General features: G+C 49.0%; 2 protein-coding genes across 7 annotated transcripts in view; one reads left to right on the forward strand and one right to left on the reverse strand.

The window, feature by feature from the left end:
* Ppil2 (peptidylprolyl isomerase like 2) overlaps nucleotides 1–27298 on the forward strand; it is a 43563-nt gene extending 16265 nt beyond the window's left edge. Inside the window, exons 10-26 of one of the 5 annotated variants that reach the window (XR_009587211.1) lie at nucleotides 1202–1362; nucleotides 2855–2930; nucleotides 3523–3629; nucleotides 4013–4102; nucleotides 4394–4427; nucleotides 4827–4944; nucleotides 6039–6095; nucleotides 6797–6869; nucleotides 6957–7019; nucleotides 7193–7329; nucleotides 7654–7775; nucleotides 9562–11889; nucleotides 22324–24448; nucleotides 25405–25431; nucleotides 26080–26148; nucleotides 26360–26519; nucleotides 27119–27298. Coding sequence is in view for 3 of the 5 variants with exons in the window: in XM_060371371.1 (XP_060227354.1) it covers nucleotides 1202–1362; nucleotides 2855–2930; nucleotides 3523–3629; nucleotides 4013–4102; nucleotides 4394–4427; nucleotides 4827–4944; nucleotides 6039–6095; nucleotides 6797–6869; nucleotides 6957–7019; nucleotides 7193–7329; nucleotides 7654–7750 (1013 nt within the window). In the remaining 2 variants the exon portion in view is untranslated. Of the gene's footprint in view, nucleotides 1–1201; nucleotides 1363–2854; nucleotides 2931–3522; nucleotides 3630–4012; nucleotides 4103–4393; nucleotides 4428–4826; nucleotides 4945–6038; nucleotides 6096–6796; nucleotides 6870–6956; nucleotides 7020–7192; nucleotides 7330–7653; nucleotides 7776–8687; nucleotides 8895–9561; nucleotides 11890–17768; nucleotides 17793–22323; nucleotides 24449–25404; nucleotides 25432–26079; nucleotides 26149–26359; nucleotides 26520–27118 lie in introns of those variants that run through there. The other 4 variants (XR_009587210.1, XM_060371371.1, XM_021645941.2 and 1 more) reach the window with 4 other exon arrangements.
* Nucleotides 9712–26833, reverse strand: Ypel1 (yippee like 1). 2 transcript variants are annotated; one of them, XM_060371376.1, is made up of 5 exons: nucleotides 26596–26833; nucleotides 17261–17543; nucleotides 15229–15272; nucleotides 14741–14849; nucleotides 9712–12206 (listed from the first exon to the last, which is right to left on the reverse strand). In XM_060371376.1, exons 2-5 carry the CDS (start codon nucleotides 17375–17377, stop codon nucleotides 12117–12119), a joined length of 360 nt encoding a protein of 119 aa, XP_060227359.1. In that variant the 5' UTR covers nucleotides 17378–17543; nucleotides 26596–26833; the 3' UTR covers nucleotides 9712–12116. The 2 variants fall into 2 exon arrangements, with proteins under 2 accessions (XP_060227359.1, XP_021501617.1); XM_021645942.2 differs by having other exon boundaries at nucleotides 17261–17458; nucleotides 26596–26773.
* Nucleotides 27299–27500: the final 202 nt, after the last annotated feature.

The following is a 27500-nucleotide window of genomic DNA, read 5'->3' on the forward strand; positions in this document are numbered from 1 at the left end:
TAGACCAGGCTGGCCTCAAATTTGCAGCATTCCTCCTACCTTTGCCTTCCAAGTGCTGGGATTATAGGCATGCACCACCATGTCTGTCAGATGGTTAGAGAAGCAGCTGACTATAGTCTTGGAAACACTAAGACACCTCTCTTTCCCTTAGCTCTGGTGGCCCTGTGCTTTCTGGATTCCTGCTGGCTACTGCTCCTTTCAGGGCACAGTGATAGAGGACTGCAGTGAGGCTCTGAGTGATATCAGATCTGTGTGGGGTGTAGACTGGGCCCTTGGTCCTCCTGCTTTCTGTGTTTGGCCCATACTGTTCAGCACACTATAACATACTATATAGTGGCTGAAGTTTCTGTTTTTCTTTTCTTTTGGTTTTTCGAGACAGAGTTTCTCTGTGTAGCCCTGGCTGTCCTGGACTTGCCGTCTAGATCAGGCTGGCCTCGAACTCACAGAGACTGCCTGCCTCTACCACCCTAGTGCTGGGATTAAAGGTGTGTGCCTCCAGGCTCTACTATGGCTGAAGTTTCTGAGCTCTCTTGTTCTATACCAAGGAGCCAGCTAGACTTATGCCTAGAGTTTAGTTGGCTCCATCTCAGCAGGAAGCAGTACTCCTGAGTCAGTGTTCATTAACACTGTGGACCAGTCAGGATTTAGAGAGGTAGAACACGTAACTAACTCGGGGATAACAGCTCAGGAGACCCAGAGGCCAGGCCTAGGGATGCTCATTGCCCAGTAAGTTATAGTCTTTGGCCTAGCAAACAACATGTGGCATAGATAGGACATTTCATATATGAAATACCAAACTCTGCCTTCCCTTGAAATAAACACGTTTAAAATCACAAAAGCAAAACATCATTGTGAAAAGATTGTAGCATATAGGTTAAGAGCAGGGTGACACTTTTAAGTTCAGACCATCCCAAGACTCTTGACTGTATGAAGGACGTCCCCTCCAGGGCTGGGACCATGATGTTGTGTTCTGTGTGCTCCCTACCTTGCTGCACCTACTAAAGCTGCTGCCAAATGACCAAAGGTATTAAGTATGGCTGTACTATGATGGCCAGAGAACCCTGCCCTCATCAACCCACCTGTGGCTTCTCACGTGGCCAACTCCATCTCTATTCCTGTTAGCTCATCTGGATCTTGAGACTCTTTGGGGCCTTGGCTATCTGGGGTTTTGGCTGCTCAGTACCTGTATACTGTTTTGTAGATGAAGAAAAGGCCAGACAAGACCCATCTTATTATTTGAAAAATACAAATGCTGAAACCAGAGAGACATTACAGGAGCTCTACAAAGAGTTCAAAGGAGATGAGATTTTAGCAGCCACCATGAAGGCCCCTGAGAAGAAGAAGGTGGACCAACTGAATGCTGTGAGTGGGTTGCTTTGGCTCTGGGGAAGGTGCTGACAGGGTCTGGGATGCATCTGGAAGTATGATGGCTGGGACCCTCCCAGTACTGTGGGGCCCTCCGGGGCTGATGTGGTTGGGCTCCAAACAAATCAAAAAGGAGTCACATACTCTTGGGGCAGAGGAATGGTTGAGAAGCTGGGGTCTGTGGGAACAGTGGCTCAGCAGAAGCAGGGCTGTCTTGTGCTATGGGCCCTGACCCAGGCCAAGCTACCTGCTGTCTCTGGTATTCCATTTCAGGACAGAAACAGAAGGGCTTACAGGTCTGTGATGGAAGGGAGGGCTGCGGTTGCTAGGGTTACCAAGGCCTCAGACCTTGCCTGGGCCTTTCCTTGGGCAAGCCTGCTTGTCTGCCCTAGGTCCTATCTACAGCTGTGATGCTAGAGTTCAGCACATTTAGCCGATAGGCGGTGTCTTTCTCCTATTTAGGCTGAATCTGGAGAGCCTGAGCTATGGGAAGGCAGAGGTGGGGTCTCCCACATAGGGAGTTACCCAGGAAAATTTGGAAACTAAAGTTCATTGTTTATAATTTCCCTATCTGAACACAGCCATTGTATTCTGGGTATTACTGTCTTGTTTAACAGTCCTCTTGGTTTTTTTTTTTTCCTTCCCCCTACATGATGAAAAAATAATTTATTCCCTCTACCATTAAAGAGATTGTGTTTACTGTAAACTGTATGTAACCTGGGCTAGAGAGATGGATCAGTGGTTCAGAACTCTTGTCCTTATAGAGAATCCAGGCTTGTTTCCCAGGGGATCTGACTCCCTCTTCTGACCTTTGAGGGCACCAAAGATGCACATGGGGTATAGATGTACTTGCAAGCAGAACACCCATACACGATCATTTTCTTGGTTTTCAAGACAGGGTTTCTCTGTGTAACCCTGCCTCTCCTAGAACTTGCTTTGTAGGCCAGATTGGCCTTGAACTCACATAGATTGACCTGCCTCTGCCTCTCAAGTGCTGAGACTAAGGTGGATGCCACTATGCTTGTTGACATAATCATTTTTAGGAAGAAAGAAAAAAAGGCTGGGGTTGGTGGTGCACACTTTTAGACCCAGCACTCAGAAGGTAGAGGAAAGCAGATCTCTGAGTTGAAGGAGAACCTGGTCTACAAAGTGAGTTCCAGGACAGGTAGGGCTACATAGAAACTCTTATCTCAAAAAACAAAAACAAATAAGAACCCTTCAGAAATAAACTTCTAACTGCCTTTGTATTCTTACCGTGGAAGAAGGCTACCCCTGTGAGATAGCTCTGTCTTGACTTAATATTGTTAGTTGCAACCTGTTTGAGGCCTTGCGCCCTAATTCCCTCAACTAGGCCTTCAGTTGTTCCTCTTGGAACCATAAATCTGGTCTTTTGGTCTTGGCCACTTCTCCATCTATGCCTGTGGGTGGTGGTGAAGAAGGCTGCCCTTGAGAGGCCATGATAGGGTGTGAGCTCATGGTTTTCTTGCAGGCCCACTACTCCACAGGGAAGGTCAGCGCATCCTTCACCTCTACTGCCATGGTACCTGAGACCACACATGAAGCAGGTAGCTGCCTCTACCTCCTCTGTTCACTGGGACAAAATTCACATTGGTAACAAGTGGGGCTTTCTGTGTACTTGCCTCAGCATCCCCACTGTGCTTTTACTTGGAGTCTCTGGTGGTCGGTGGTTATGGTGGGGTGGCTCTTCTTGGTAGATGGTCTTTGTGTTGAGTCAGTCAGGAGTCTGTGAGTGAAAGGCATTCTCACCGTGTGGTCTTATCTTTTATTGTTTGTTTGTTTTGTTTTGTTTTTTTGTTTGTTTTTCAAGACAGGGTTTCTCTGTATACCCCTGGTTGTTCTGGACTCCCTTTGTGCCAGGCTGGCCTTAAACTCAGAGAGATCTGCCTGCCTCTGCCTCCCAAGGCGTGTGCCACCATGCCCAGCTCTTGTCCCGTGACTTGAAGTGCTCCGCACTCAGGCCCCTAGAGCCTCTAGCATTAGATTGTTCTTGATATGACTTCCCTTAGCCTCTGGCTCCTTCACTTTTCTCAGAGCTAGTGCACATTGGTGCTCGTCTTGTGGCAGGCCATGGGGCCTGAATGGAGGAGCTATTTCAGGTACAGGGCAAGTTACAGACTTGTTTGGACTTGTTTGCAGCTGTCATTGATGAAGATGTACTACGCTACCAGTTTGTGAAGAAGAAGGGCTATGTGAGGCTACACACCAACAAGGGTGACCTTAACCTAGAGCTGCACTGTGACCTGGTGAGTATGGTGGCTGTTCCTGGGTAGTTTCTGGGGCCATTAGGTGGTCATGCCTTAAATGTGGAGCTCTGGTTAACTTTTATGAAGTCTTGCCTAACTCCAACCGAGAACCAAAGTGCCCTTTCTTCCTTCCCTGGAGTGCCATTAACCACACAACACACCTCCTTGGCTGCTTGGTAGGTGTTTGTGCAAATCCTTGGAAAGGGATTTGCTTGGCTCCCTTTCTGTTCTATCATATGGCTACCGGAGTCTTGCTTAACTTTTGGAGGTCAGACTGAACCAAGGTCTACAGACAGGTAGTTTCCTGCTATGATGAAGGCCTGCATGTCTTGTGACTCTGCTATTGACCACTGTGCCTCATAGAATGCTGGGATGTTTTGCAGACACCAAAAACCTGTGAAAACTTCATCAGGCTCTGCAAGAAACAGTATTACGACGGTACCATCTTTCACAGGTCCATCAGGAACTTTGTGGTGAGTGGTACAAGCTGGTGCTAGCTGTAGATGCTTGATGACATGGGCATCATCCAGGAGACAAATGGGCTTATACCTGCCCTGTTCCAGGCACCTTGTTCAGACTGTATGGCCAGGGCAGGGTCCTTAGGTGTGTCTTGTGCTGGCTCTTGAGACCTGAGGTCAGAGAGGTCCCTGTCCTCCCTGAAGGACATGCCTTTGGGAAGCCTGCGCTCAGTTAGTGGGCAGGGTGAGCAGTGGGTGACAGGCACCATCAGAGCCAGTGACCTCACTGGGTTTTGTTTTTTGCAGATCCAGGGTGGTGACCCCACAGGTACAGGCACAGGTAGGTGCTGGTACCAGGCCTGTTTCATTGGAATAATGCAAGTGGCTGTTCTGTGGGGCCTAGTAGGGTGCCGGGTTTGGAGAGCTCTGATGTAGAATCTTTCAGAGTTGGAGGTGTGGGGGTGGCTTGCAACTCAGCGGTTGGCCTTCTGAGCCACCTTGGGCGGTCCTCTTAGTTTCCCAAAGTGAGGTTAATTTTCTCTTCCCTAAGCCTCGGGATCATACCAAGGTTGCTTTAACCCCTCAGCCCCTGACCCACAGGGGTGAGTGAGCAGTCTCAGCTTGTATGAAGGCATTGGGATCGAGGAGTCATCAAGGAGGCTACCTCAAGGCCAAGACTCCCTGATGCCTCTGGACTAGGCTCTGGGGCTGACTGCGGCCATGCTCCTTTCTGTCCCAGGTGGCGAGTCATACTGGGGCAAGCCCTTCAAGGATGAGTTCCGTCCCAACCTTTCGCACACTGGTCGCGGGGTGCTCAGCATGGCCAATTCGGGGCCCAACACCAACAAGTCTCAGTTGTAAGTCCAAGTGCAGTTATTTTTGCTCAGCTGCTGAGGGTGGTCTTTTCCCTACGAGTTGTGCTAGGCCAGGTCAGACCAGACATGGTACTACACACTCAGACTAAACACGGGTCCCTGCAGTGAAGGAGCCCAAGTCAGCTGCTGGAGTAGTGTGCCGAGCTGTGGGTGGTACTTATGGGCAGGTCCTCAAGGCCTCTTAGGATAGGTCAGGCAGAACTGGGAGTATGTACCACATACCTGTGAGGTGGAGGCAATGAACAGCTCCGTCATCCTTGTTTCCATAGTGAGTTCGAGACTGGCAAGGTCAAATGAGTTTTTGTCTCAATAGCAGGAACAAAAACTATGAGTTCAGACAGTAAGAAGGGTTAGCCTAGGTGTGCACAGGTGCAGGCCTTATGTCTTTGGGATATGCCTGTTGGCCTCAGGAACGGCCCTGCTTGCTTGGGTGATATTCATTGCAGCTTGCAGAGTCAGTCTTCTGTGGCTAAGAGGTGTGGGCTGTCAAGATGAGGCTGCTGTCCTGTTGTCCCAGTAGGACCGTGTCCTGCTACTCTGGGTAGGAACCTCATACTTCCTGCACTGCAATCACATCCACTTCCTGCCTTCCACTTTATTTAGAGATCTGTGTAGCTCAGGCTTCTGTGCTGTGATTGCAGGTGTGAGTTCCCATAGCTACTTTGTGCTTTCCTCCTGTATACCGTCTGTAGTCTAGAGCTTCTAATAATTTGGGCTGTTTCACTTCACCTTGGAGGCCTGATTCAGTCCTCTGCCCTTGGCAGGGCTCATGATGGGGTTGTGCCTCTCAATCCATTGCCTTCCTCCAAATAGCCAGGCTCAAGCCTCTAGCCTCTCCTGCTTGGCTTCCATGGAAAGTTGCCAGGTAAACTCTGGGCTTTCTCCAGGGAGCCAGAGGTCTGGATTTACCTGTGTGGCCTTAGCTGAGACAGGCAATGGGAAGGAGCACACAAGGTAAAAGGAAGCTGCCAGATGGGAAAAGGGCAGACAGCTTCTGTTGAGCTGTGAGAACTGGGACTAGAGAACACTGGGTGGGGAGGCTTGCTGTTTCCCTGATCTCATGTACTTGCCCCTAGCTTTATCACGTTCCGCTCCTGTGCTTATCTGGATAAGAAGCATACCATCTTCGGACGGTAAGCATAGATGCTGTACATGTTTGTGGTGCAAATGTGGGCCTTCACTGCTTTTACCCAGACTTGACTGGCTATATCCCTCATACTAGTCCTGCTTCGATGACTTGGGATATGTTTATGGGGGAAGGTTGGCTCTCCGGGCCTGTGGGGCCAAGGAGAGGAGACATACCCAGGCAGCTCTAGCTCATACTTCTTCTCAAGGTACCTTTTTGGAAGTCTAAACCACATTGCTCTTTTTCCTCATCCCCAGGTCTGATGCAGAAAGGCCTAGATAGTATTTTTGCTTGGTGGATCACACAGTCTGTACTGATAATTCAGTTGTAGGGGGAAAAAGAGCTTGGTACAGTGATACTCCCAGCACTTGAGAGTTGGAAGCCTAAGGATTATTAGTGCTTGGCCTGTTTCAGTTATTTAGTGAGTTTGAGGCCAACCTGGGTTAGTAAGATCCTGCCTCAGCAAACTGGGGGAAACAGTATGGAAACAAGGACTGTGATTTCACCAAAGTAACACTTTAGTCACCAAACCTGGCTGGGTATAGTTTGCTGCTCCCTTCTCTGCTGTAGCTCATCCTGTCCTGCCTAGTCTGACCTCTCTGAGGCAATATACACTGTCTGTCAGTCCTCTTTGTGGTTCCTCTTGACTTTGCCATGATGGTACTCTGCTCAGGGAACACAAAGCCCCAGCCCTGTTCTCTGCTTCAGGGTGGTTGGAGGTTTTGACACATTGACAGCTATGGAGAATGTGGAGAGTGACCCCAAAACTGACCGTCCCAAGGTATGTACCTAGGGAGAACAGAGCTCCACTGCCTGTTGGGTGCTGGGGGGAGACTGCTGCCTTCTCACGGAGCCTTTCTGTCACCAGGAGGAAGTGCGTATATGTGCGACCACAGTGTTTGTGGACCCGTATGAGGAGGCTGATGCCCAGGTGAGGAAGGTGCAAGATTGGCCCTGGGGAGGGTGCCAAGCAAGTCATGTCCTTATTGTTTGCGAGCAGGAGGGCACATCCTGAGGCTCTGGATCAGCCACTGCCCTCCCTTCTAGCTGGGGTGAGAAGACCCCCCTGGGGCTCTGTAATCAGACAATTTTACTACCTCCCAGATTGCCCAGGAACGGAAGAAGGCACAGCACCAAGTAGATCCAGAAGCCAAGGTCAAGATGAGCCAGCCCCAGCCTAGGAACCAGGGCCCCCAGACATACCGCCAGGGGGTGGGCAAGTACATCAACCCAGCAGCCACGTGAGTGTGATGGATGGGTGACATCTCCTGTGTCCATCTAGAAGCTGGGACCTCTCTTCATGGTACTCCTAGGGGGTGACCCAGGTGATGGCAAAAGCATCACAGACCAGGCTACAGCTAAGGGGTCCTGCCTTACAAGGGTCTAGACAAGATCCCTCTGCAGGGCCAAGGATGTTTTAATAGTTGGAACTGTGGGAGCAGATCTTTGTAGAGACAGTGCTTCTGAAGGGAAGGCTATCTGTGTATAGAGTTTCCTCAAGCAACTCAAGAGCATAGGCTCCCGGCTCTTCTGTGGCAACTGCAATATTTTTTTTCATGTCTCAGGAAACGAGCAGCAGAGGAAGAACCGTCAACCAGCACAGCTATCCCCATGGCCAAGAAAAAGCCCAGCCGGGGCTTTGGGGATTTCAGCTCCTGGTAGCAGCAGGCTGGCCTCATGGATCCTGGTAGGGATGCTGGGCTGTGGGCTTCCAGGTCTGCCTTTGAGCTTTCTGCCCTTGTGGTTAGTTTGGGCTATGAACCAATAAACCTCTTGCCAGTTTTGGCCCCTGGGACCCTTAGTGTCCCCATCCTTATCTGTTGCCAATGGTCTGGGATTAGTGAGGAAGGCTGTGTTGTACCCTCCCCACATGCCTCTGCCTCAGGATGGCTGCATGTCAACTCAGCACTGTTCCTCAGCCAATGCCACCACCTATGTATCCTGTTAAAAATGCAGATTGTTAAGAGGCCCCTATTCCAGCATTCGGAATACCAAGGCAGAAGGAGGCAGGAGGATTGAGTGTTCAAGGCCAACCTGGGCTATCTAGAGAGACTGTCTCAAAAGAACTTTAGATGTGGAGATTGAAATTGGTTCTCAGATCCTAGTCTGGATCCTGAGCAGGAGCTTCTACTCCCAGGTTACTTTGACAGGGTCCCATGGGGCTTTATTACCTTGACACCACTTCCACAAAGCATGCTTGGGACAGACATGCTTGTCCTGTCTACTCTGCTGCCTGCCTTTCTGCATTAACCACGATGACGACCTGGTGAGCCCAGTTAGTCAGTAGCTTGTGCTGTGATGACAGCCAAAGATCCTTTATACAAAGGTGGCCTCCCAGCTGGGTGGTGGTGCACACCTTGAGAGGCAGAGGCAGGCAGATATCTGAAGTCTACATTACCCCATCTCAAAAAACAAAAACAAACAAAAAAGTGGCCCCAGTTACCAACTCCTTGTTGTGTTTTCAAACAGTCTGTCCTAGAAGTCACTATGTAAGACCAAGCTGGCCCTGAACTCAGGAGTCACCTGCCTCTGTCTTCCTAAGTGCTAGGATTAAAGGTGTGTGCCACCCTGCCTGGCTCACCACTGCTTTTGATTCCAGGACAGCTGTCTCCTGGAAAGGATTCACTGGCCGTTGTGTGTCCAAACAGCTTACAGCCACCTGTTCTTCATTGCTTTCTTTGCCTCCCATCCTGAGCCTTCCCCAGCTGTTTCTTCAGAAGTGTGGGCAGATCCCCCCTCTGGAGGCAGTGTCATGTTGCTAACCACTCCTTAGAGTATGTCCCATTAAATTGTAACTTAGGCTTGACTCTTGTTTTTTTCTTAACCCAAACCTGAATCCACAAAATCTCAAAAGTTCTTGGTTCTGGAATGTAGCCTGGTACTTTTCCATTTTTGATGTTAAAACCACAGGCCTTTTGTATTTCTGGGAGAGACTCTTGCCTCACTACCCTGCCTTTTCCCCTCCATTTCCAGTTGCTGTTACATGCACTCAGGGTCTGACTGCTGGTCATCCCTGACTGTTCCCTGAGGCCAGGAGAAAATTGTTCCTTGCTCACAGGCCAGCTACACTTCTCCAGCCCAACCCACTGCCTGGGGTGTCAGCTCAGGCCCTGGACTGCATTGCCGTTCCACCCTGCCTTCCTCTACCCCTTTGGCTCCTCTGTTGATTCCTCTGGGTATAGGGAAGTGATACCTCACAGGTCACAAAGTGGGGCCAGATGCAGACACACCTGTAGTCCTGGTTGGTAAGTGGAGGCAGGAGGATCACTGCACATTGTGGGTCAGTCAAGGCCACATGTCAAGATCCTGCTCCCTAAAATTAAAGAGGCAGGTGGTAAGACCTTATTTCAAAAAAGGCAAAACAACAACAACAACAACAACAAAAAAAAACAAAAACCCAGAGCTACAGAGTTGAGGTTCTCTGGGCAGACAGAGGCAATGATTGCCTAATTATCTTCTTACACTTTTCTCAGGCCACACTTAAAGCATCGGGACCCCAGAAGCCCTAGGTCCTCAAGGGGCTCAGAAACCCTGACACATCCTTTGTTCCCAGTGGATGCTCCAAGAAGCTGTGGGCCATCTTCCATGGTACCGTCCCTGAGACAGCGAGCACTACAGAAACCTTGCTGTTTGACAACAGAAGCTTTATTTTTATATCTCACACAGACGTGCCACCAAGGCTGACGGCTCTGGCCTAGGGGACAGGGAGGCCGAGGGTGCTTTGTATGCTTGAGCTTGGTGGTCCTGCTATTCGTGGTGAACTCCCAGTAGCTTCCAAGTCACTGTCCAGTCAGCCTTGCTCAGCAGCCTACACTTGTCCTCTTCACTCTTGTCCTCCAGCACAGAGGACAGGCCACCAGGGCTTATTTCCATAGGTTATCTAGAGCTGAAATGGTAGCTTTTTAGACAGTAAAACTGGGTTTTGAAAAGTACCTGATGAGCTCATCAGAAAATAAAGGACTTTTTGGAGGGGGGGGAATCTCATTTCTGATCTTTTCAAATATCTGACAGATGCCATCAAGAATAAGCATTAAGGTATAAAAATACTGTGTATATACTAACAAGATGGCAACAAAATAAACCACATTTCTAAAGTAAAGTGGCATTTATGACCTGGTATAACTTCCCACTGTTCTGAAGAAAACATTTCTAAGATAGCTACAGAATGACACTGTTTAGAAACATAAGGTGAGCCAGTTTGACAGGTCACCAGAACACTGGTTGTAGTGTTGCGTCACTTTCCCCTGAAGCCAGCTCATGGTCATTTCTTTTGGTTTAAAAAGTTTCTATTTCACAGAAGGCCAACACAAAATCCAAAAAAACTTCATAAAAGTTTTGTTGGTATCCATTACCCCCAATACAAAATAAGTCATAAAGAGTACTAGCAAAAAGTTTCCAATCAGTGCTATCACAAAAGACAATGCAAAGTGCTCAAGTAGAAGGGCAGGAAGCCCAGAACGTAAAAAAACAAAAACAAAAACAAAAACCTGTAAATATAATCTTAGTATATACAAAAAAACTGGTCAGAAGAATTCTCAAAGATTGTTCAATTTAAGTGAAGCATCTATAGGGACCTACTCAGGATACCCTTGAGTTTCCTTCCGCTGGTTGATATCCGGTCTCCCGTGCCTCAGCCACAAAGTTCCCACTTGCAAGTGTATTAAAAACTAGCCAGGGTGTTATGTCCACTTGGAGCTGTAGACTAGTGTGCATTCCTAGAGAAGGATGGCCTTTGGGCCCCTAGGCTTCATGCACACCCACTACCTGTGCTGAGTAAGCAGTTACCTTACTGGGTAGAATTACCTTGTTCTGGGCCAGCTTTATTTTGAAGGGAACCGAGTAGTAGTTGGGGGAGAAAGCAGCTTGGGCTAGGATTAGGCAGAGAGATTCACAGACCATGCAAACATGTCTTCAGTTGCCCAGGCATTTCTTATATTACCAGGCTTCCAGTCTTGGGCAAAGAAATGGCACCAAAATGTAGGCTTTGGAGTGAGTAGTGAGCTGGAGTAGACAAATGAAGCGCCTGTGCTGGCCAGAGGACAGGGTTTAGAAGGTTTGGGGCTTTTAGGCTAACCACACCTCAGGCAGCGCTAGAGCAAACTGTGGCTGAGCACTCTCCTGGCATGTTGCTTTGCCCTGGGTCAGGTGCAAAAAAATTGAAACTTATCTGGGAATGGTTCTGGCCTCCATCTTCTGCAAACTGGTCACTCCTATGGATGTATGGGGAATGATGGGTTGTGACCTAAAATCTGAGAGATCCAGGGCTTTCGGGATGCCCAGACCCTTCCCTCTCAGGTCATGAGGTGACTCCAGGCAGGAAAGGTAGCTCCCACAGTATGCTAAGTCTTCCTTTATCAAGAGAAAAGAAAAAAAAAATCTCAAGTTTTGAAGTTCTCCCTGCTGGTTCCGGCCTCTATGCATAACTACTTCAAGTACATCCAGGGTAAAAATGAAGCCCAGCCTGCTGCTCTATGACAGGGACCAGCCCTCCATACGAGCTGCTGCAGCACTGAGGGAGTCTGGAGCAGGCTGCGGTAGGCCTGGGGCAGCACATTCAGCCACTAGTGAAATAAGATGTGCATTGAATGCTTTCTTCTGTAGCTTCTCTAACATATCAGCAGTGGCTGGTTTCAACTTTTGAAGCATCATGCTTTGCATTTAAATCTGTTGGCTACTTCTGGTCACTATGCCAATGCTTGTGAAGGAGACCCTGCTTCTGTGCTTTTAGGGACTTGGCTTTGGTGAAGACACAGCCAGACTACGTCGAAGGCGTAGGGGAAAAGAAGGTATTAACTAGGCAGGTGAGTCATCACTTGGTTAATTCTTTCTCTAGAACTTAAGTTAGAAAAAGAATGCAAACTTCCAGGAACACTAGTGTACATGAAGGGGACTCAGATGGGGCACCAAGAGAGAGGCCTTCAAGTGTTCAGACTGGGCTGGCCTGTGGGGTTAGGTTCAACAGGTACTGTCATCAAGCAGCTAGGTCTTCGTCACACTCGGCTTTCACGACAGAATGGGCTGCTTCACTTTACTCCCAGCCGTTGTCTTTGATCATGTGGGCAAGTTCAATGATAAATTTTCCTTCCTTGTATTTCTGGCTGCTCTCAAAGGCGTGTTCCTTGTGGGGGAAAGTAGAGAGGTTTTAGGATACACTTTTATTTTCCTGCTTTACTTTCCTCTTGGTAAACAGTGAAATTAGTGGCATTATTTCCACCCAGACCCATGTGTCAGTGCAGGATGATTTTTTTTTTTTTTCTTTTTGATTTGGTTTTTCGAGACAGTGTTTCTCTGTGTAGCCTTGCCTATCCTGGGCTCACTTTGTAGACCAGGCTGGCCCCGAACTCACAGAGATCAGAGATCTGTTTGCTTCTGCCTCCCCGAGTGCTGGGATTACAGGTGTGTGCCACCATGCCCATCGGCGTCGCCTTGAACGGTTCATTACATTTATGAGGCATGTTAACTGTTCTGTTTCTGGCGCTGGGGAAGTAGCCTAGCGTGTGGCGTTTAGTGTGCCTGTGCCTCTGGGTGGGCAATGACTGTACGTGGGTGTTTCAGGAGGTCTGAAGGGCAGTGATAGAACAGTCAGTGGCACACAGATGAGGCTGGGTTATACATTCCTGTTGTGTGCAGGCCAGTGTTGGAGAGGAGTGTTTTGATTGCCCTACGCTTTGAAAGTTTTATTATTATTATTAGGGAGGGGGCAGACTTGTGCACATGTGGAGGTCAGGACAGCATTTTGGAGTCTTCCATTTGTGGGTTCTGTGGATGGGACTCAGGTCATCACATACGTAGCAAACACTTTCACCTGCTCAGCCATCCTGCCAGCTCTTTTATTTGACTTTTTATTTATTTTTATGTGTATGGGTGCATCCCTGTTACATGGATCCCTGTTACATGGATCTTTGCATCATGTAATGCAGTTTCCATGGAGGCCAGAAGAGGGCACTAGATCCCCTGGAACTTTGTCAGCTGCCTGTCTCAGGTGGGTGCTAGGAATGGAATCCGGGTTCTCTAGAAGAGCAGCTAGTGTTCTTAACTACTGAGCCATCTCTGTTCTCCTGTCTACTTTATCTTTTGAGACAAGCTTTTTCATTTAACCTAGGGTTCACTGATCGAGCTAGCATGGGGGGCTGGCCAGTGACCTGTTTCTGCCTCCTCACCACTAGGGTTATGGACATATGATGCCACACTTTGCTCTTGACGTGTGTGACTGTGATCTGAACTTATGCTTACGCTGACATAGCCAGCACTTTACCAACTAAATCTTCCCAGCTCAAGTGCTGACCCTTTATGGGAGTATGACCATGGCTGCTAGCTTAGCATTTTATAGCATGTGACCTGGCTGCGTCCCAGCAGGTGCAGCAGTGGGGGCAGCATGCAGCAGTGACTACAGGGAGGACAAAAGGGGAGCTTGTAGACCACAGCCAACTAGCTCAAGGGCTGGGGCTGCAAGAGCCTAGTGCTTCGTAGGGTGTGTCTGCTCCTTGGCCATTCATGAGGAGTATGGAAGACCAAGATGATCAGACATTCAAGGAAAGAAGAGCAGGTCATCCTGACCTGTGAGGACCCAGAGCTCAAGAGAAGGCACAAGGGCTGGGAATACGGTTTAGTAGGTAGAGTACTGCCCACACAAGCATGAGGGCTAGAGTTTGCTAAGTGCCACTTCAGGGCAGACCAGATGGGGCAGCTGCCTGTGATCAGAGTTTGGGAAGCAGACAGGAGATCCCTGGGTTGAGGTGGCTAACTTAAAGACTACCAGGATCAGTGAGTTCTGGATTTGGGAAGAGACTACCTTAGCAAATTAAGCAGATATTGAGGAGACACCTGACCTCAGCCTGCTTCCAGGTGCACACGTGGAAACACGTGTGTGGAGTACGCACATCATCACAAGGTGACGAAGTAGAAATTGAAGAGCTGCCCGAAGCAGATGTCCACCGAACATCAGGTTGGACAGCAGGCTGCGGTGGCTCTCTGGAGACAAAGGCATGCAGCAAATGGTGTTTAGCCTTTGCTGTAGAGGGTGCCCAGACCTCAGAGTTGGAAATAAGCCAAAGGCCAAGAGTGACAAGGTTGTCATATTTGAGATATCAGACCAACTTACGGGAAGAGCTGGAGACAGGCAGGGTGGCAACCCTCACTCAAAATCTGAGAAAGCAGTCTTGGGAAGAGAGTCTGGGGACTGCCATGGCCCTTGTCCTGAGGGGGCTGCAGAGTCTGGCCTGAACGGGGGCACTGGTGGACATGGCATGCTCTGTTCTGTACTGTTTGAAGGAAACACTTGTAATCTTTATTATCAGACAGGAACTTCTGGTCCTGTCTCCACCTCCTGAGTGCTCACCCTACTTTGTTCTTTAATTGTGTGTTTGTGCATTTGTGTGCTGTGGTGCTCAAAGGAAAACCAGCTCAAAGCAAGAGCTGGTTCTTTCTCCCCACCATGTAGATCCCAGGACCAGACTCAGGGTGTCAGGGTTGGCGGCAGGCGCTTTTACCCACTGAGCCATGGGGCTGGCTCCATGGCGAGTTTTATGCAGTTCTAGGGACAGAACTCAGGGGCTTTCTGCACACTAGAGAGGTTCTGCCCTCTGAGTGATCTCAGGAGAACCTGCAGTGTTTGAAAGATACCACCGTCCCTCTCCAGGTGCAGGTACTCACGTATTTCCACCCAAGCGTCGTCTTGCAGTTCTCACAGTAGATGTCGGCCACTGCATGCAGCCCAGTTAGGAGGACTCTCTCCTCAGCGGGGCCGCAGCCCACATTCACCCTGTCAAGACACAGGGTGACTGTGCTGTAGGTCCCCTTGCCCAGTGCCTTTCCCCTCCCTCACATCACTATGTGCACCAGAACCAGACTTTTCCTGATCCTTACAGGCTGTTCTCCCTCCCACCTCCACTTTGTCTCCTATGCGCTGAGCAAGCACTGTACTTCAGAGCCAAACCCAGCCCACCATGGGAATCCTAGAGTCAGGCTTGGAGTCTAAACTCAGACACAACAATGGTGCTCTCAGAAACACACACACAGGAGCTAGATTCCTCCCAGTTGATCGAGGCATCTGGTACGGCTCAGTTACACATTTAAGCTTTTAATAACTGAGCAGCCAGCGGGACAGAGCCAGACACACGAGTGAGACAGCACGTACTCACACAGAGTTGAAGAGGTAGGCTCGCCCCTGACTTCCCTGAAAGGACTGCAAAGAAGAAAAGGAAGTGTTAGCAGGGGGTCAGGCAAGGCACCAGCCAGCTCTTTCTGCATGTTGGAGTCACCCTCACAAGTACAATTCCCAAAGCCATATGGATCGTGCATCTGCTGGCACAATTCCAGGTGATGGTTTTGCATCTAGACGACATCATTACCACTATGCAATTGTCTGCCCTGTAAATTCACAGCAAACCAGAGCTGGGCACTGGGGCCCATGTGCAGCTGAGGAAGGGAAAAATGCTTGAACTGGGGCTTCAAGATTGGCCTGGATAGCTGTCCGTAATGCCAGCACTCATAGGCAGAAGCAGGAGGAACTCTGTGAGTTCAAGGCTAGCCTGGTCTATAAAGGGAGTCCAGGACAGCCAGGGCTATACAGAGAAATTCTGACTCAAAAACAAACAAACAAAACAACAAAAGAACAACCATATAAATAAATTACAACTGGCATAGCACCTGTAACCTCAGTGCTGGGAAGATGGGGACAGTGGGTACCTGGGGTTGCTGGCCAGCCAGTCGAGGGCTGCACAGTGAGACTGTTTTTTAAAGGAGGGCTTCTGTGGACCAGAGGGTTCCTGGTTAAGTGACAAATATGGACCTGAGACCGGTGAACTCTCATGGAGGTGGTTCTAGCTTCCAGTATGCCGGAATCTGCTTCTGTGGTGTGTGCTGCTCAGGTTCACTAAGCCCAGAGCAGGAAGTGCACTCAGGAGAAAGGAGTCTGCTATGGCTGTTGGATCGTTAGGGCCACTTGCTGAAGGCTTGGGTCACTGCAGTGCTGTTACTGGAGCAAGAAAAGGCACTGGGAGGAAGCCAGGTCACTAAAGGCAAACCTCGGAGGTCACTGGCACAGTCTCTTCCTTTCTGCTCTCTACCCGCTGCCACATGCTCCTACCATGGGGTGGGGTGGGGGGGAGAGACACCGGCCACACATGGAAATCTCTGAAACCATAAGACCGTAAGTTTTTTCTTTATTGAGCTGACTGTACCTTGTTACTGGAACACAAAACTAAAAGTCACTCTCATCCCCCATGCTTGATGCAGCCTGGCAGTCTATGTATTTTTAAGAATTGTATTTGTGGGGCTGGAGAGATGGCTCAGTGGTTAAGAGCACTGTCTGTTCTTCCAGGGGACTGGGTTCAATTCCCAGCCCCTACGTGGCAGCTCACAGCTGTCTGTAACGCCTATTCCAAGGGATCTGACACCTCCACACTAATGCACACAAAATAAAGTTAAATAAATAAAAATAGTAAAAAAAAAAAAAAAAAAAAAAAGGAATTGTATTTGTGGCATCTTCCAACTTGAAATGTTTATCTGATGCAATGGATAAGCCTCTATCTATCTATCTATCTATCTATCTATCTATCTATCTATCTATCTATCTATCTATCTCCCTATCTCCCTATTTATTTAGGTTTATAGATAGGTTGTTACCTATCTATGTAACAAGAAATCCTGTTGGCCGACCTAGATTGTAGAACAGGCTGGCCTTGAACTCACAGAGATCTCCCTGCCTCTGCTCCCAAATGCTGGGATTAAAGGCATGCGCCACCACCACCTAGCCTAGCAGCAGTTAAATTTCCAATTACTCATTTTTCATCATACTTCTGTTCTTCATGCAGTTTTGAAAACCGCTTTCTCAAGTTCCTTTTGTGCTCCTCCCACGATGGATGTGCCTGGCATGCTGCAGAAAATGGCTGAACGTGGTACCCAACTCTGACTGCTGGCTTAGGTGGTGGATCTTGCAAATAGCAGTTGTTACCGAGTTGAGTTGCCAAAGCCTTGTAGTTTCCAATCAGCCCTGCCTGTCATCAGACATACGAGCTTATGACTTTTTTTTTTTTTTTGAGGCATGGTCTCACTATATACCCCAGGCTGACCTGGAACTTACAGAGATCCTCCTGCCTCTCCTTCCCTAGTGCTAGGACTAGAGGCGTGTGCAATCCTTCCTTTCATTAGTTTTGGATCCAGATCACTTGCCTTGGAGATGAGTTCATCGTGATTGGCCAGATGGGCTCTGCAGTGGATACAGCTGTAAGTTCGGTGACAGTGTGGCAGATAAGCTTGGAATGTTTTGGATTTGGTCATTTTCACCATGTCTGCTGGGCGCTCGTCTATCCGCTCCGGGCCAGCTCTGGAGGAGCTATGGCTCTGTCGGACTCTCTGACAAAGGAAACACTGGAAAATACATGCAAGAGCCGTTGCTGGTTTGGAAGGCGTGTGGTAGTGTCCACACACTGGGGCAAAAGAAAACCAGTGCAACCTGCAAGCAAATCAGACAGGCCCTGGTTAACATTAACAGCACCAGACAGGCAAGGAGGTCTGCCTAGGGCACAGGTAATTTGAAAAGGGAGCAGGCCTAAAAGTTAAAGATCTAACCCTTTTCATTTTATTTTGCAGTGTTGGGGATGAAGACCAGGGCTTTGTACAAAGGAAGCACGAGCTAGTCACTGAGCCCAGGGTCTCTTTTGTGTTTTTTTTTTTTCAGACAGTCTGACTCTGGCCCAGGATGGCCCTGAGTTCAGTTTCTAGCAACCGTCTACAGTGGGATCCAGTGCCCTCTTCTGGCATGCAGAGCACTCATACATTAAAAATGAAAAGGAGTTTAATGTATCAAAACTTAATTCTTCTGTCTCAGTCTCCTCTAAGATCTAAGTCTTCATATCAAACAAATGCTAACATCTAATGTTGTAAGCATGCTATTTCAGAAACAAAGGCCTGTAACTCCAGAGCCAGGGGACCCAACTCCTGGCTTCTCTAGGTACTGGGCATTCACGTACCCATACACATAAATTAAGATGAAAGTAAATGGGGCTGGAGAGATGGCTTAGCAGTTGATGGCTGACTGCTCTTCCAGGGGCCCTGAGTTCAGTTTCTAGCAACCGTCTACAGTGGGATCCAGTGCCCTCTTCTGGCATGCAGAGCACTCATACATTAAAAATGAAAAGGAGTTTAATGTATCAAAACTCAGCTTCCAATCTAACACTATGATAAGTACATACCTGTACCAGCCCTCCAGTGGAGAAGTCCTAACTTTCAATGGTTGAGCCATCTCTTTAGCTTTTTTTTTTTTTTTTTTAAAGACAGCTATCTTGCTATTTAGTCCAAGTTGGCTTTCAACACACACTGTGCACTCTCTTATCTCAGCCATCCAAATATGTGGGATTTCTGGGGTACCACTACATCCGACTTGGGCCATTTCCTTAAAGCAACAATGTGATACTAAAACAATGGCCAGATGGTGTCTGTGCACAGCTGGACCCAGAAGTTTGGGTTTTGCTCAGTGGTAGTTTTCCCCTGAAAGCATTTGGCGGACCCTCGTGATGGTGGGTGTCCCTCAGCAAGCCAAAGACTGACTGAAGCTGTGCTCACACCAAGGGGACAGTTATCACAAGACCATCCTCATGTAAAATCACAGCCCCAAGTTCCACTTCCACAAGTCAGAAGGTTTCAAGAACTCTCAGTAGATAGGTTTTTACTACAGCAAGGCTCCAAGGGACCTGGCAGAGGCAAATGCAAGCACATGTCTAGTTTGGAGAAAAATATCTGTATCCCAGTCCTGAGGAACCCCCATTAAAAGACCAGTGTAGCCGTGGGCTGGCCAAGTGGCTGGGTGGGAAAAGGTGCTTGCCACCAGCCATGGTGGCCTGAGCTGGGTCAGCAGGAGCCTCATGGTGGCAGTGGTGCCTGTCACTACAGGCAGTTCCCCGGTCTCCACTGGCACACGGTGGCACACCCCAGCTCCCACTCAACCAAATAGTAAATGTTAAAAATTATAGGGGACACCTGTAATCCCAGCACACGGGGAGGCAGAGGCAGGCGGGTCGCTGTGAGTTCGAGGCCATCCTGGTCAACAAAGTCAGTCCAGGACAGCCAAGATGAGTCAGAGAAATTAATGATGGAGTTTCCAGAATTGAAGACACACTAGAAGTGTCTCAGCTAAATTCCAAGCAGGAAAAACAAAAATAAAATCATGACTAGACACAGAACAAAGAAACTGAAGAATACCAAAGGAAACAGAAAAAGGCCATAAACATGCCCAGAAAGCTGGGAGGGGGTTAGCTGATGATCAGAAATGCTTCCATAGTAAATACCAAAACCTAGATAGTATTCAAGAAGGTGCCATTAAGACTTTGGAAAGTCCTCATAATAGGGGAGTGGGAGAAGAGAAGGGAGGAACCTATGACCGAGATGTAAATTGAATTATTTAATAAAAATATACTTTGGAAACTGCTGGGAGCAGTGGTGCAGACCTGTGAGCCCAATACACAGGGAGGCAGAGGCAGGTGGATCTCTTAATTTGAGGCCAGCCTGGTCTACAAATCAGGTCCAGGACAGCCAAGGCTACAGACAAACCCTGTCTCAGAAAACAGAAGACTTTGGAAACACCTTTAATCCCAGCACTTGGGAGGCAGGGCAGTGGATCTGAGTTTGGCCAACCTGGTCTACAGAGCAAATTCTAGGACAGCTGGGACCACACGGGGAAACCCTGTCTCAGAAAACAAAAACAACAACAAGATTTTGGAGACATTTGCTGTTATCCTATAATTTACATTCAGTAGTCGTTCAAGAATTGGGAACAGATGGGCTTAAACCCCAGCATCATCCAGAACAAAGTCAATTCACTTTTATAAAGAGGTGAGCCAGAAGTGGTGGTGCACACCTTTAATCCCAGCACTTGGGAGGCAGGGGCGGGCAGAGTCCAGTCCAGCCTGGTCTACAAAGTTCCAGGACAGCCAGGGCTACACAGAGAAACCCTGTCTCCAAAAACCAGAGTTAGATGTAGGCTCACATCTATATTCCCAGCTCCCTGGAGGGCTGGAGCAGGAGGACTCAGAGTTCTGGGCCAGCCTGGGCTACCCAGCAAAATTCTGTCCTCCACACTACCCTCTATTAAAAAAAAAAGTGACAAAATGACCTCTTGCACAATTAAAAAATTTTATTGTGAAATATTACTAAAGGAAGTTTATGGATATGCTCTAGACAAAAGAAAACACTACCTAGAATCTAAACGTCACATTCACAACTAAGAGAAGAAAACAAAATGGCTTATGTGGATAGAATGTGTAGAGTCTTAAAAGATCTGACAGGTGACAGCAACAAGTCAGAAGAAAGATGAAGGAAAGAATTTCAGGGTCCCTCAATTCTTCTACAAAGACAGTATTGTTTAACTGCAGATTAACTGATTCCTGAGATGTGAGATCAGAGGAAATTTTCACTGTTGTGCGTAAGGTATCCTTAGGGCAGTCATCATATATGTAGCTGACTAGTAACCAAAATGCTATTATTTTAAGTAAGTTTTGATTCTGATAAAGGGTAAATCCGGTAGTACCTGATGAAATGTCCGTAAGAATAAGAATGAAGTATGTAACTTCCAAACCCGTTAAAAGGTTAATAGAGGCACAGAAGAATTACAGAAATACAGAAAAAAAAAAAAGTCTATTTAAAAGGACTCGAGAGAGGAGAGAAAAGAAACAACACAAAGTAATAGAAATCACAAAGATTTAAATCAGTTACTCATCAATGCTTACATTACATGTAAACACACTAAAAGTTTAAGGTTGTAGACTACATCAGAAAACAAAACCCACAGACATGGTTCACAAGAGCCATCTCAGATATATGGACAAAGGGCTGCTAACACACTAAGGCCTGTGTGACGGAGCTATGGTATCTGAGTTAAAATTTTTTGCCAACACTGCGTTTGTTCTGTGTGATTCACAATGCAGAAGAAACTAAAACTGAGAACGATACCCTGCAGGAAATAAAAGATGAAAGGGCTGGAGAGAAGATGCAGCAGTTAAGAGTTTAGAGTGCTTTTCTCAGAGGACCTGGGTTCTATTCCAGCACAACCACCTGTAAACAGAGCTGCAAGGATACCTGCACTCAGGGCGTGCGCGCGAGCGAGCACACACACGCACACACACACACACACACACACGCACACACGTGCTATGAGGAGATTTGCCAAGGAGAGAGCTCAGCTTCTGGTGGGTGGCTGAGCCTAACACATACTTGCCCACACTGAGGACCCTCCAAAGCGTCAGGGCAGAAGCCAGAGCTTCCAGGAAGAAGCCGCACCTAGACAGACACAAGGTGCTCTTAGCTCACTGTTCGGCTTGGGTCCAGGTTATGAACTGAATGTTTCAAGCAGAGGACTAGAAACATGGACAGATAGGTTTGAGCTGTATATAGGAGCTGGTTAAGAAAAACTGGAGAGGTGCCTCTGTGGTTAAGATCAATCACTTGGCTGTTCTTGCACAGAACAGGGCCAGTTTTCAATTCCCAGCACCCACATGGCAGCTCAAAACTGTAACTTCAGTCCTAGGGAATCCGACACTCTCTTCTGGCCTCCACAGGCACTACACACATGCAGGCAAGACACCCATACACATAAAACAGAAAGAAAGAAAAGGTAGCTGAGCGTGAGCAAGCCATTAAGAATCATGCTTCAGTAGTTCTGGGCCAGGTTCCTGCCTCAGCTTCCCTCAGTAATGGAGTACGATGAAATACACCCATTCCTCCCCAGGTTGCTTGTGATTATAGTGTTTATCACAGCAACAGAAAGCAAACGATGACACAGGCCTTCACCACTCGGTCCTGCTTTCTCAAGGCACCCTCATCCGAGAGGACCTGAAAGCCTCGGGTGGCCTGAGACACTCCGGACTGGTGACAACGGCAGGAGCTTCCGAAAAGGAGAGCCCCACGCTACTTTCAGCCTGCAGGGGGCTCGGCTGCAGATGGACCCTCCCATCCCACAAGCACCCCCACGCCACATGCACAGTCTCCACTTCTGCACAGAGACTGCAGCCCTTCAGTCGCTCTGACTAAACAAACAGTTCTGTTTCTGGAGGTGCCCGTCTACTTTTCTTTAATTCTCATGTCTCCTCCATCACTCCTGACCTCACAATCTGCCTATGTGTCACAGTCCCCAAAGCAGCTCCTGCTAAGCCTGCTGTGTTCTTTGGATTCCCTTTTACCCCTTCAAGGGCAGCTCAAAGCTTCAGGTCATCTACAGCTCTCTCTCTCTCTCTGTCTCACAGAGCAGCAGCAGCAGCAGCAGCTCTGACAGCAGCCATCTCTGAAGGCGCGACATGGTGCTCTGTGTCAGCTGAACTGGGCTTTTGATTAGAAGCCATGCAATGAGAAAACAACCACAAGATCTAACAATCAGGAACCACTGTGAAGGGGCTGGGAAGCCACTGATAGTCTGCTGGGTGAACTGTGCCTGTGGGGCAGACACTGGAGTCCCTGGGGTGTGGAGGGTATCCATCTCCACAGCAGGTAATGGTTTTTGTTTTTTCCCTTCTTAGCAAACCAGTATACTGGGTTCCAGAAGTTTCTCACCTAAAATAAGCACATGCAGTTATTTTAAGAGTCTGTGGATCAGCTCATGTCCATATGGTGCAACCACCACACTGTGGAAGACGATGAAGGACAGAATGAAGCCCAGGGCCCTTGATGCTATGAGGGGTGGAGCCAGGGTACCGTCCAGCCAGCCACAACCCTCCTTTTCTCTCTTTGTCGGGGTCTCTCCTTGGAGCTGTGGCTGGCCTGGAACTTCCTGTGTAGGCAGGCTGACCTAGAATTCACAGGGCTCTGCCCGCTCTACCTCCCAAGTGCTGGGACCACCTGGCCATCCCTTTAACCGCACCCAGCCTTCTCCACAGCCCTACCACTGGCTCCAATACTGCCCAAACAAGCGAGTGAACTTGGACCAGTCTATGATTTTATTTGCTACCTGGAAGGCTGACTGAGCCCAGTAACTCGAAGCCAGCAGGGGTGACAGTACAGCCTCTTGCAGGGTAGGGAGGTTGCATCCAGAACATTTCCTGGCTGTGCGTCCCTGCCCTGGAGTAGTGCATCCCAGCGGTTCACATTTGCAAAGCAATTGGATGAAAGCACTCACGATATTCCCGTGGAATAACTGAAAATTAGAAAGCACCTTGCAGAGTCTGCAAATGCCCTTGTGTTCAGAGATACTGCCAAGATGGGGCCCGGGGCTGCAGTGAACACAGCTAGCTTCCTTCTCAAGGCCTGATTTTCTTGGGCCTTTGTGCGCACCACCCATGTGGCCACAGGACAACTGATGAGTTGGCTCTTTCCACTCTGGGTCCCAGACCCAAACTTAGGTCGTTAGGATTGGCAGCAGGTGTTTTCACCACTTGGCCATCCTGCTGGCCCTACACCTTTCCATTTTGATGCCAAGTACACAAACTGACTATTTAGATGCACAGCACCTATGCTCACGGGCATGGAAAGATCTGGAAGGATTCAAACAGTGTAGCTAGAGCTGGCTTTTGGGGGCATCTGCTTCTTTCCTCATATCCACTGTTTCCCTACTTGCATCCCGGGGCAAGAAGCATTCTCCCACACTGCGGACACCTGTAGAGGGGCCCCAAGACAAAGTGCCCTGTGCCGGCTGTGGATTCACAGGACCCACGGGATGTGGCACACCTCTTCCCTCTGCCCCTCATCTTCCATCTCAGCCCGCCACGCTCAAGAACGACAAGGACTACTGATAACGTGTGCACAGCTGGAGATGCTGCAGTTTTGGCCCCAAGACACGTGCCACCAGAAAGCTGCCCGGTTTCTTCGGCTAGCACGGTGGCTGTGAAGACGGCTGGAGAGGAGAGAACACAGCTGGCAATTTGTTTTGTTTTGTTTTTTACAGGTTCAGCTTTTTATTGGACATGCTGTGCCTGCATGTGTGCTTGAGAACCAGAAGAGGGCACCAGATCTCATTATAGATGGTTGTGAGCCACCATGTGGTTGCTGGGAATCGAACTCAGAACCTTTGGAAGAACAGCCAGTGTTCTTAACCTTTGAGCCATCTCTCCAGCCCCACAGCTGGCAATTTTTAAGTTTTCCTTTTAATTGTGTGCGTGTGTGTGTGTGTGTGTGTGTGTGTGTGTTGGTATGTGCGTCAAGGACAAGAGCTGTGTGTCAGGGTGTCAGATCCCCTGGACTGCAGTTACAGTTGGTGGTAAGCTACCTCATGTGGGTGCTAGGAGTCAAACTTGGGCCCTCGCTAAGACCAGTACGTACTCTTAATCACTAAGCCCTTTGTTTTGTTGTTTTTAGACAGGGTCTTGTGTGGCCTAATACTCCATATAGAGCTAAGGATGACCCTGAATTCCTCCTCCTCCTGTTACCATGCCTGGCTAAGTAAGTTTTGTTTTTCTTTAAAGACAGAGTTTTGCTATGTAGCGTTGACTGATCAGGAACTCACCAGGCTGGCCTAGAACATACTGAGATCCCTGTCTCTGCTTCCTGAGTGCTGGCCTGTCTAAACATTATTTACTTACATGCTGAAGAAAAAATATACTTAAACATTCAAATGTTTCACTCCATGCATGCCTGCTGATGGTGTGTGGGACCTAGGCATTATCCCATCAGGGTAACTCCTGGGGACAAAACTGATCTCATTCCATCTCATACTGCCTCCCAGAATCCTTAGCGCTCTACCTACTCACGATTTTTACTTGTTCCTAAATCCTTACCTAAAAATTTCCATTCCTCTTGCCTCCCATGTATAAGATCAGGTTTGCGCATTGCGGAAACCTGCATTTATGAGCTGCTGCTTTATATTTTAAATTTCTGGTGCACTTATCAGCCCTCCATCAAGAAAAGCGCACCAGGACTACCCAGCCTTGACTGCTACACCCTTGCCTCTACATGGGTGCTTGTGGGGCTGAAGGCAGATTGTTGCTGATACAAAGTGGCAGATTCACCAACCAATACGAAGACAACCTGGGACTTAAGAACAGGGTTTCCTGAGTTACTGGACCAAGTGTACCGCAGTAATGGAGGGTGGGGTGACCTGGGTGTGGGTTTGGTGGGACTGCCAGGGCCGAGCTAGGAAGTTTTGATTTGTGTGTAGCAGGGATGGAACCCAGGGCCTCACACATGCTAAGCACATGTTCTACCACTGAGCCATATTCCTAGCTCTTCAGCAACATGTCAGTCTCAAGTTGTTCTACAATAAGTCTATAAAATTGGAGCCATGGGTAGAGTAACCGATGGAGCACGTGCCTAGAATGCGTGAGTCCTGAACCAAAAATATAGACTGTTATTTAGCTTGGTCACTAACATGGTTGTTTGTTTCTTTGACTGATTTTTAGTGTTTCCTGGACTGCTGCCTATCTGAGGTAAGGCAGGAATCTGCTCTAATCTCTAAGACATGCTAACCACATAGGGCTAGGAACACAAAGGCCTTGAGATCTGGGCAGCAGTGATCTTCAAACATGCCAGCCCTGTCTCTTTAAGAGCCCACACACAATGGCTGGAGAGATGATCGGCACTTTAGGAGCATTTGTTGTTCTTGTGGAGGACTCTGTAGGATTCCCAGAATCGTACGTGATCATCCAGAACTTCAGCTCTATGGGATACCATACCCTCTTTGGACTTCTGTGGGCACCAGGTACACACATGCTAAATACACAAACATACAGGTATTTATTTACATCCCACTATACACAGGAATACAGGCACCCACCGGACCAGCTCATGGACACAGGGGAGACAGCCTCCGGGGGAGAGGGAGGCAGGTACTCAGAAAACATCTGTTAACACAGTTACTGGAACACAACAGAGGTACAGGGCGATGGGTGATGGACCTGGAAAGGTTGCCCAGAGGAGGTAAGCCTGGTCTTGGGACCTGAGGAGTTTTGCAGAGCAAGGAGCCAAAACAAATCAGGTTAAGGTGAATACATTTTGGATAGTCAGAAGGAAACTGCATTCGAAAGACCTTGGGATGAAGAATGGTATTTTCAACATCTATTATCTGTTCAAAACAGACCTCTGCTGGCTGTCATATCCTGGAGCTCAGCATGCAATGTGGACATCGAGGATGAGCATTTGTGCAGGTATTGAGGAGAAAATATCTTACTTAGTTGCTACTGCTGGCAATTTGCATTAATAAAGCCTAGAGCCACAAGTGGTAAACAATGAGGGCAATTCCTTTCAGTTATTATTCTACAGGCAACTTGAAAATGCTACACCTTAATTAATATTCCTTTATTGGAGGAAGGTATCTTCTGTAATCATTACCTTTTTTGTGTGTGTTTTGTTTATAAGGAAACAATAGGGAGGAAAAGGAAGGTTTTAAAACATCTTAAGACCGGGGTTTTGCGTTGTCTTCCAAAACCGAGTAAGCCAAATTACAACACATCGGAAGAGCAGAATAAAGAGTCGAGGCGTCCTCCGCGCTCCCGCCCCGCCCGCCCGCGCCCAACAGGTGCTTCCCCGCCCTCTGGGCGCCGCGGATCCTCAGGTCGCCGGCGAGCACCCGCCCGAGGCCCGCCCGTACTCACGGCCGCTCGGCGGTCCGCGGCCCGGTCCGCAGCGCCCATCCGGCCCCGGCTCTGTCGGAGCGGGCTCGGCGCTCAGGCGGTCCCGGTGTGGCCCGGGACGCGGTGTGGCCGTTGGCGCCCTGGCCCGCCGCGAGGCATCCTCCCGCCGCCGCCCCGCGGCCGCCTGCCCTTTGTTTTGGAGCGGTGGCCCGGCCCCGCCGCCATAAACGGCCTCGGAACGTGGCGCTGGCCAAGCCAATCAGTGCCCGCGGCCCGCCCGCGCCGGCCCGCCCTCCGCGCGCCCGCCCGCCCGCCCGCCCGCACGGCGGAGCGCTGCGGGAGCTCGGCCGGAGCTGCCGGCCGGGGCGGAGGTCGGAGGGGCCTGGGGGGCGGGGCCTGGCGGAGGCCACCGAGCGGGCGCCGGCCGGACGGGAGGCCCGGGTCCCCGGACGGCCGCGGGCTGCGCGCAAGCCCTCTGCGGCTGGGTCCCTAGAGCGCGAGCTTCTCCGCTGTCTCCGTACCGACCACTCTTTCTCAACTCCAGGTCAGCACGTGAGACTCCAGATCCGCGTGGATTTGAACTGTGGGACCCCCACACACACCCCAGAACTCCTGCCTGCCGGCACTCATTCTCCAGGTCCACATCTGCGCCCTTTCCAACACGTCTGTTTTTTTTTTTTTTTTCGGTCTCTAGATCGATTTTTAAATAAAAGGCCGCTGCTAAGGGTGGGCGGGCACATTTTAGTCGTATTAGCGCCCGCTGGAGTGTGTTTGTTAGGATTTATTGAACTGAGAACGACGCTAATTGATCAGATTGCGGCTTTTCTGGTCAGTTACCCATGAGTTGCCATTTACTTAGAGACTCTCCCAAGCGAACAGTTGTTCTCCTGACTTCTCGACTCCTAGCTTGAAGACGGACTCTCACG

Source organism: Meriones unguiculatus, chromosome 17 (genome assembly GCF_030254825.1).
Source record: "Meriones unguiculatus strain TT.TT164.6M chromosome 17, Bangor_MerUng_6.1, whole genome shotgun sequence".
NCBI lineage: Eukaryota > Metazoa > Chordata > Mammalia > Rodentia > Muridae > Meriones > Meriones unguiculatus.

Excerpts from the sequence above, each read along its gene's own strand:
- Ypel1 (XM_021645942.2), bottom strand. The coding sequence starts at position 26,634 with ATGGGCGCTGCGGACCGGGCCGCGGACCGCCGAGCGGCC. Across the intron at positions 17,459-26,595 it reads CCGCGGACCGCCGAGCGGCC|TGTTTCCTTTGTCAGAGAGT; the intron begins GTGAGTACGGGC and ends TGTATTTTCCAG. Across the intron at positions 14,850-15,228 it reads GCCTACCTCTTCAACTCTGT|GGTGAATGTGGGCTGCGGCC; the intron begins GTGAGTACGTGC and ends GTGTCTTGACAG.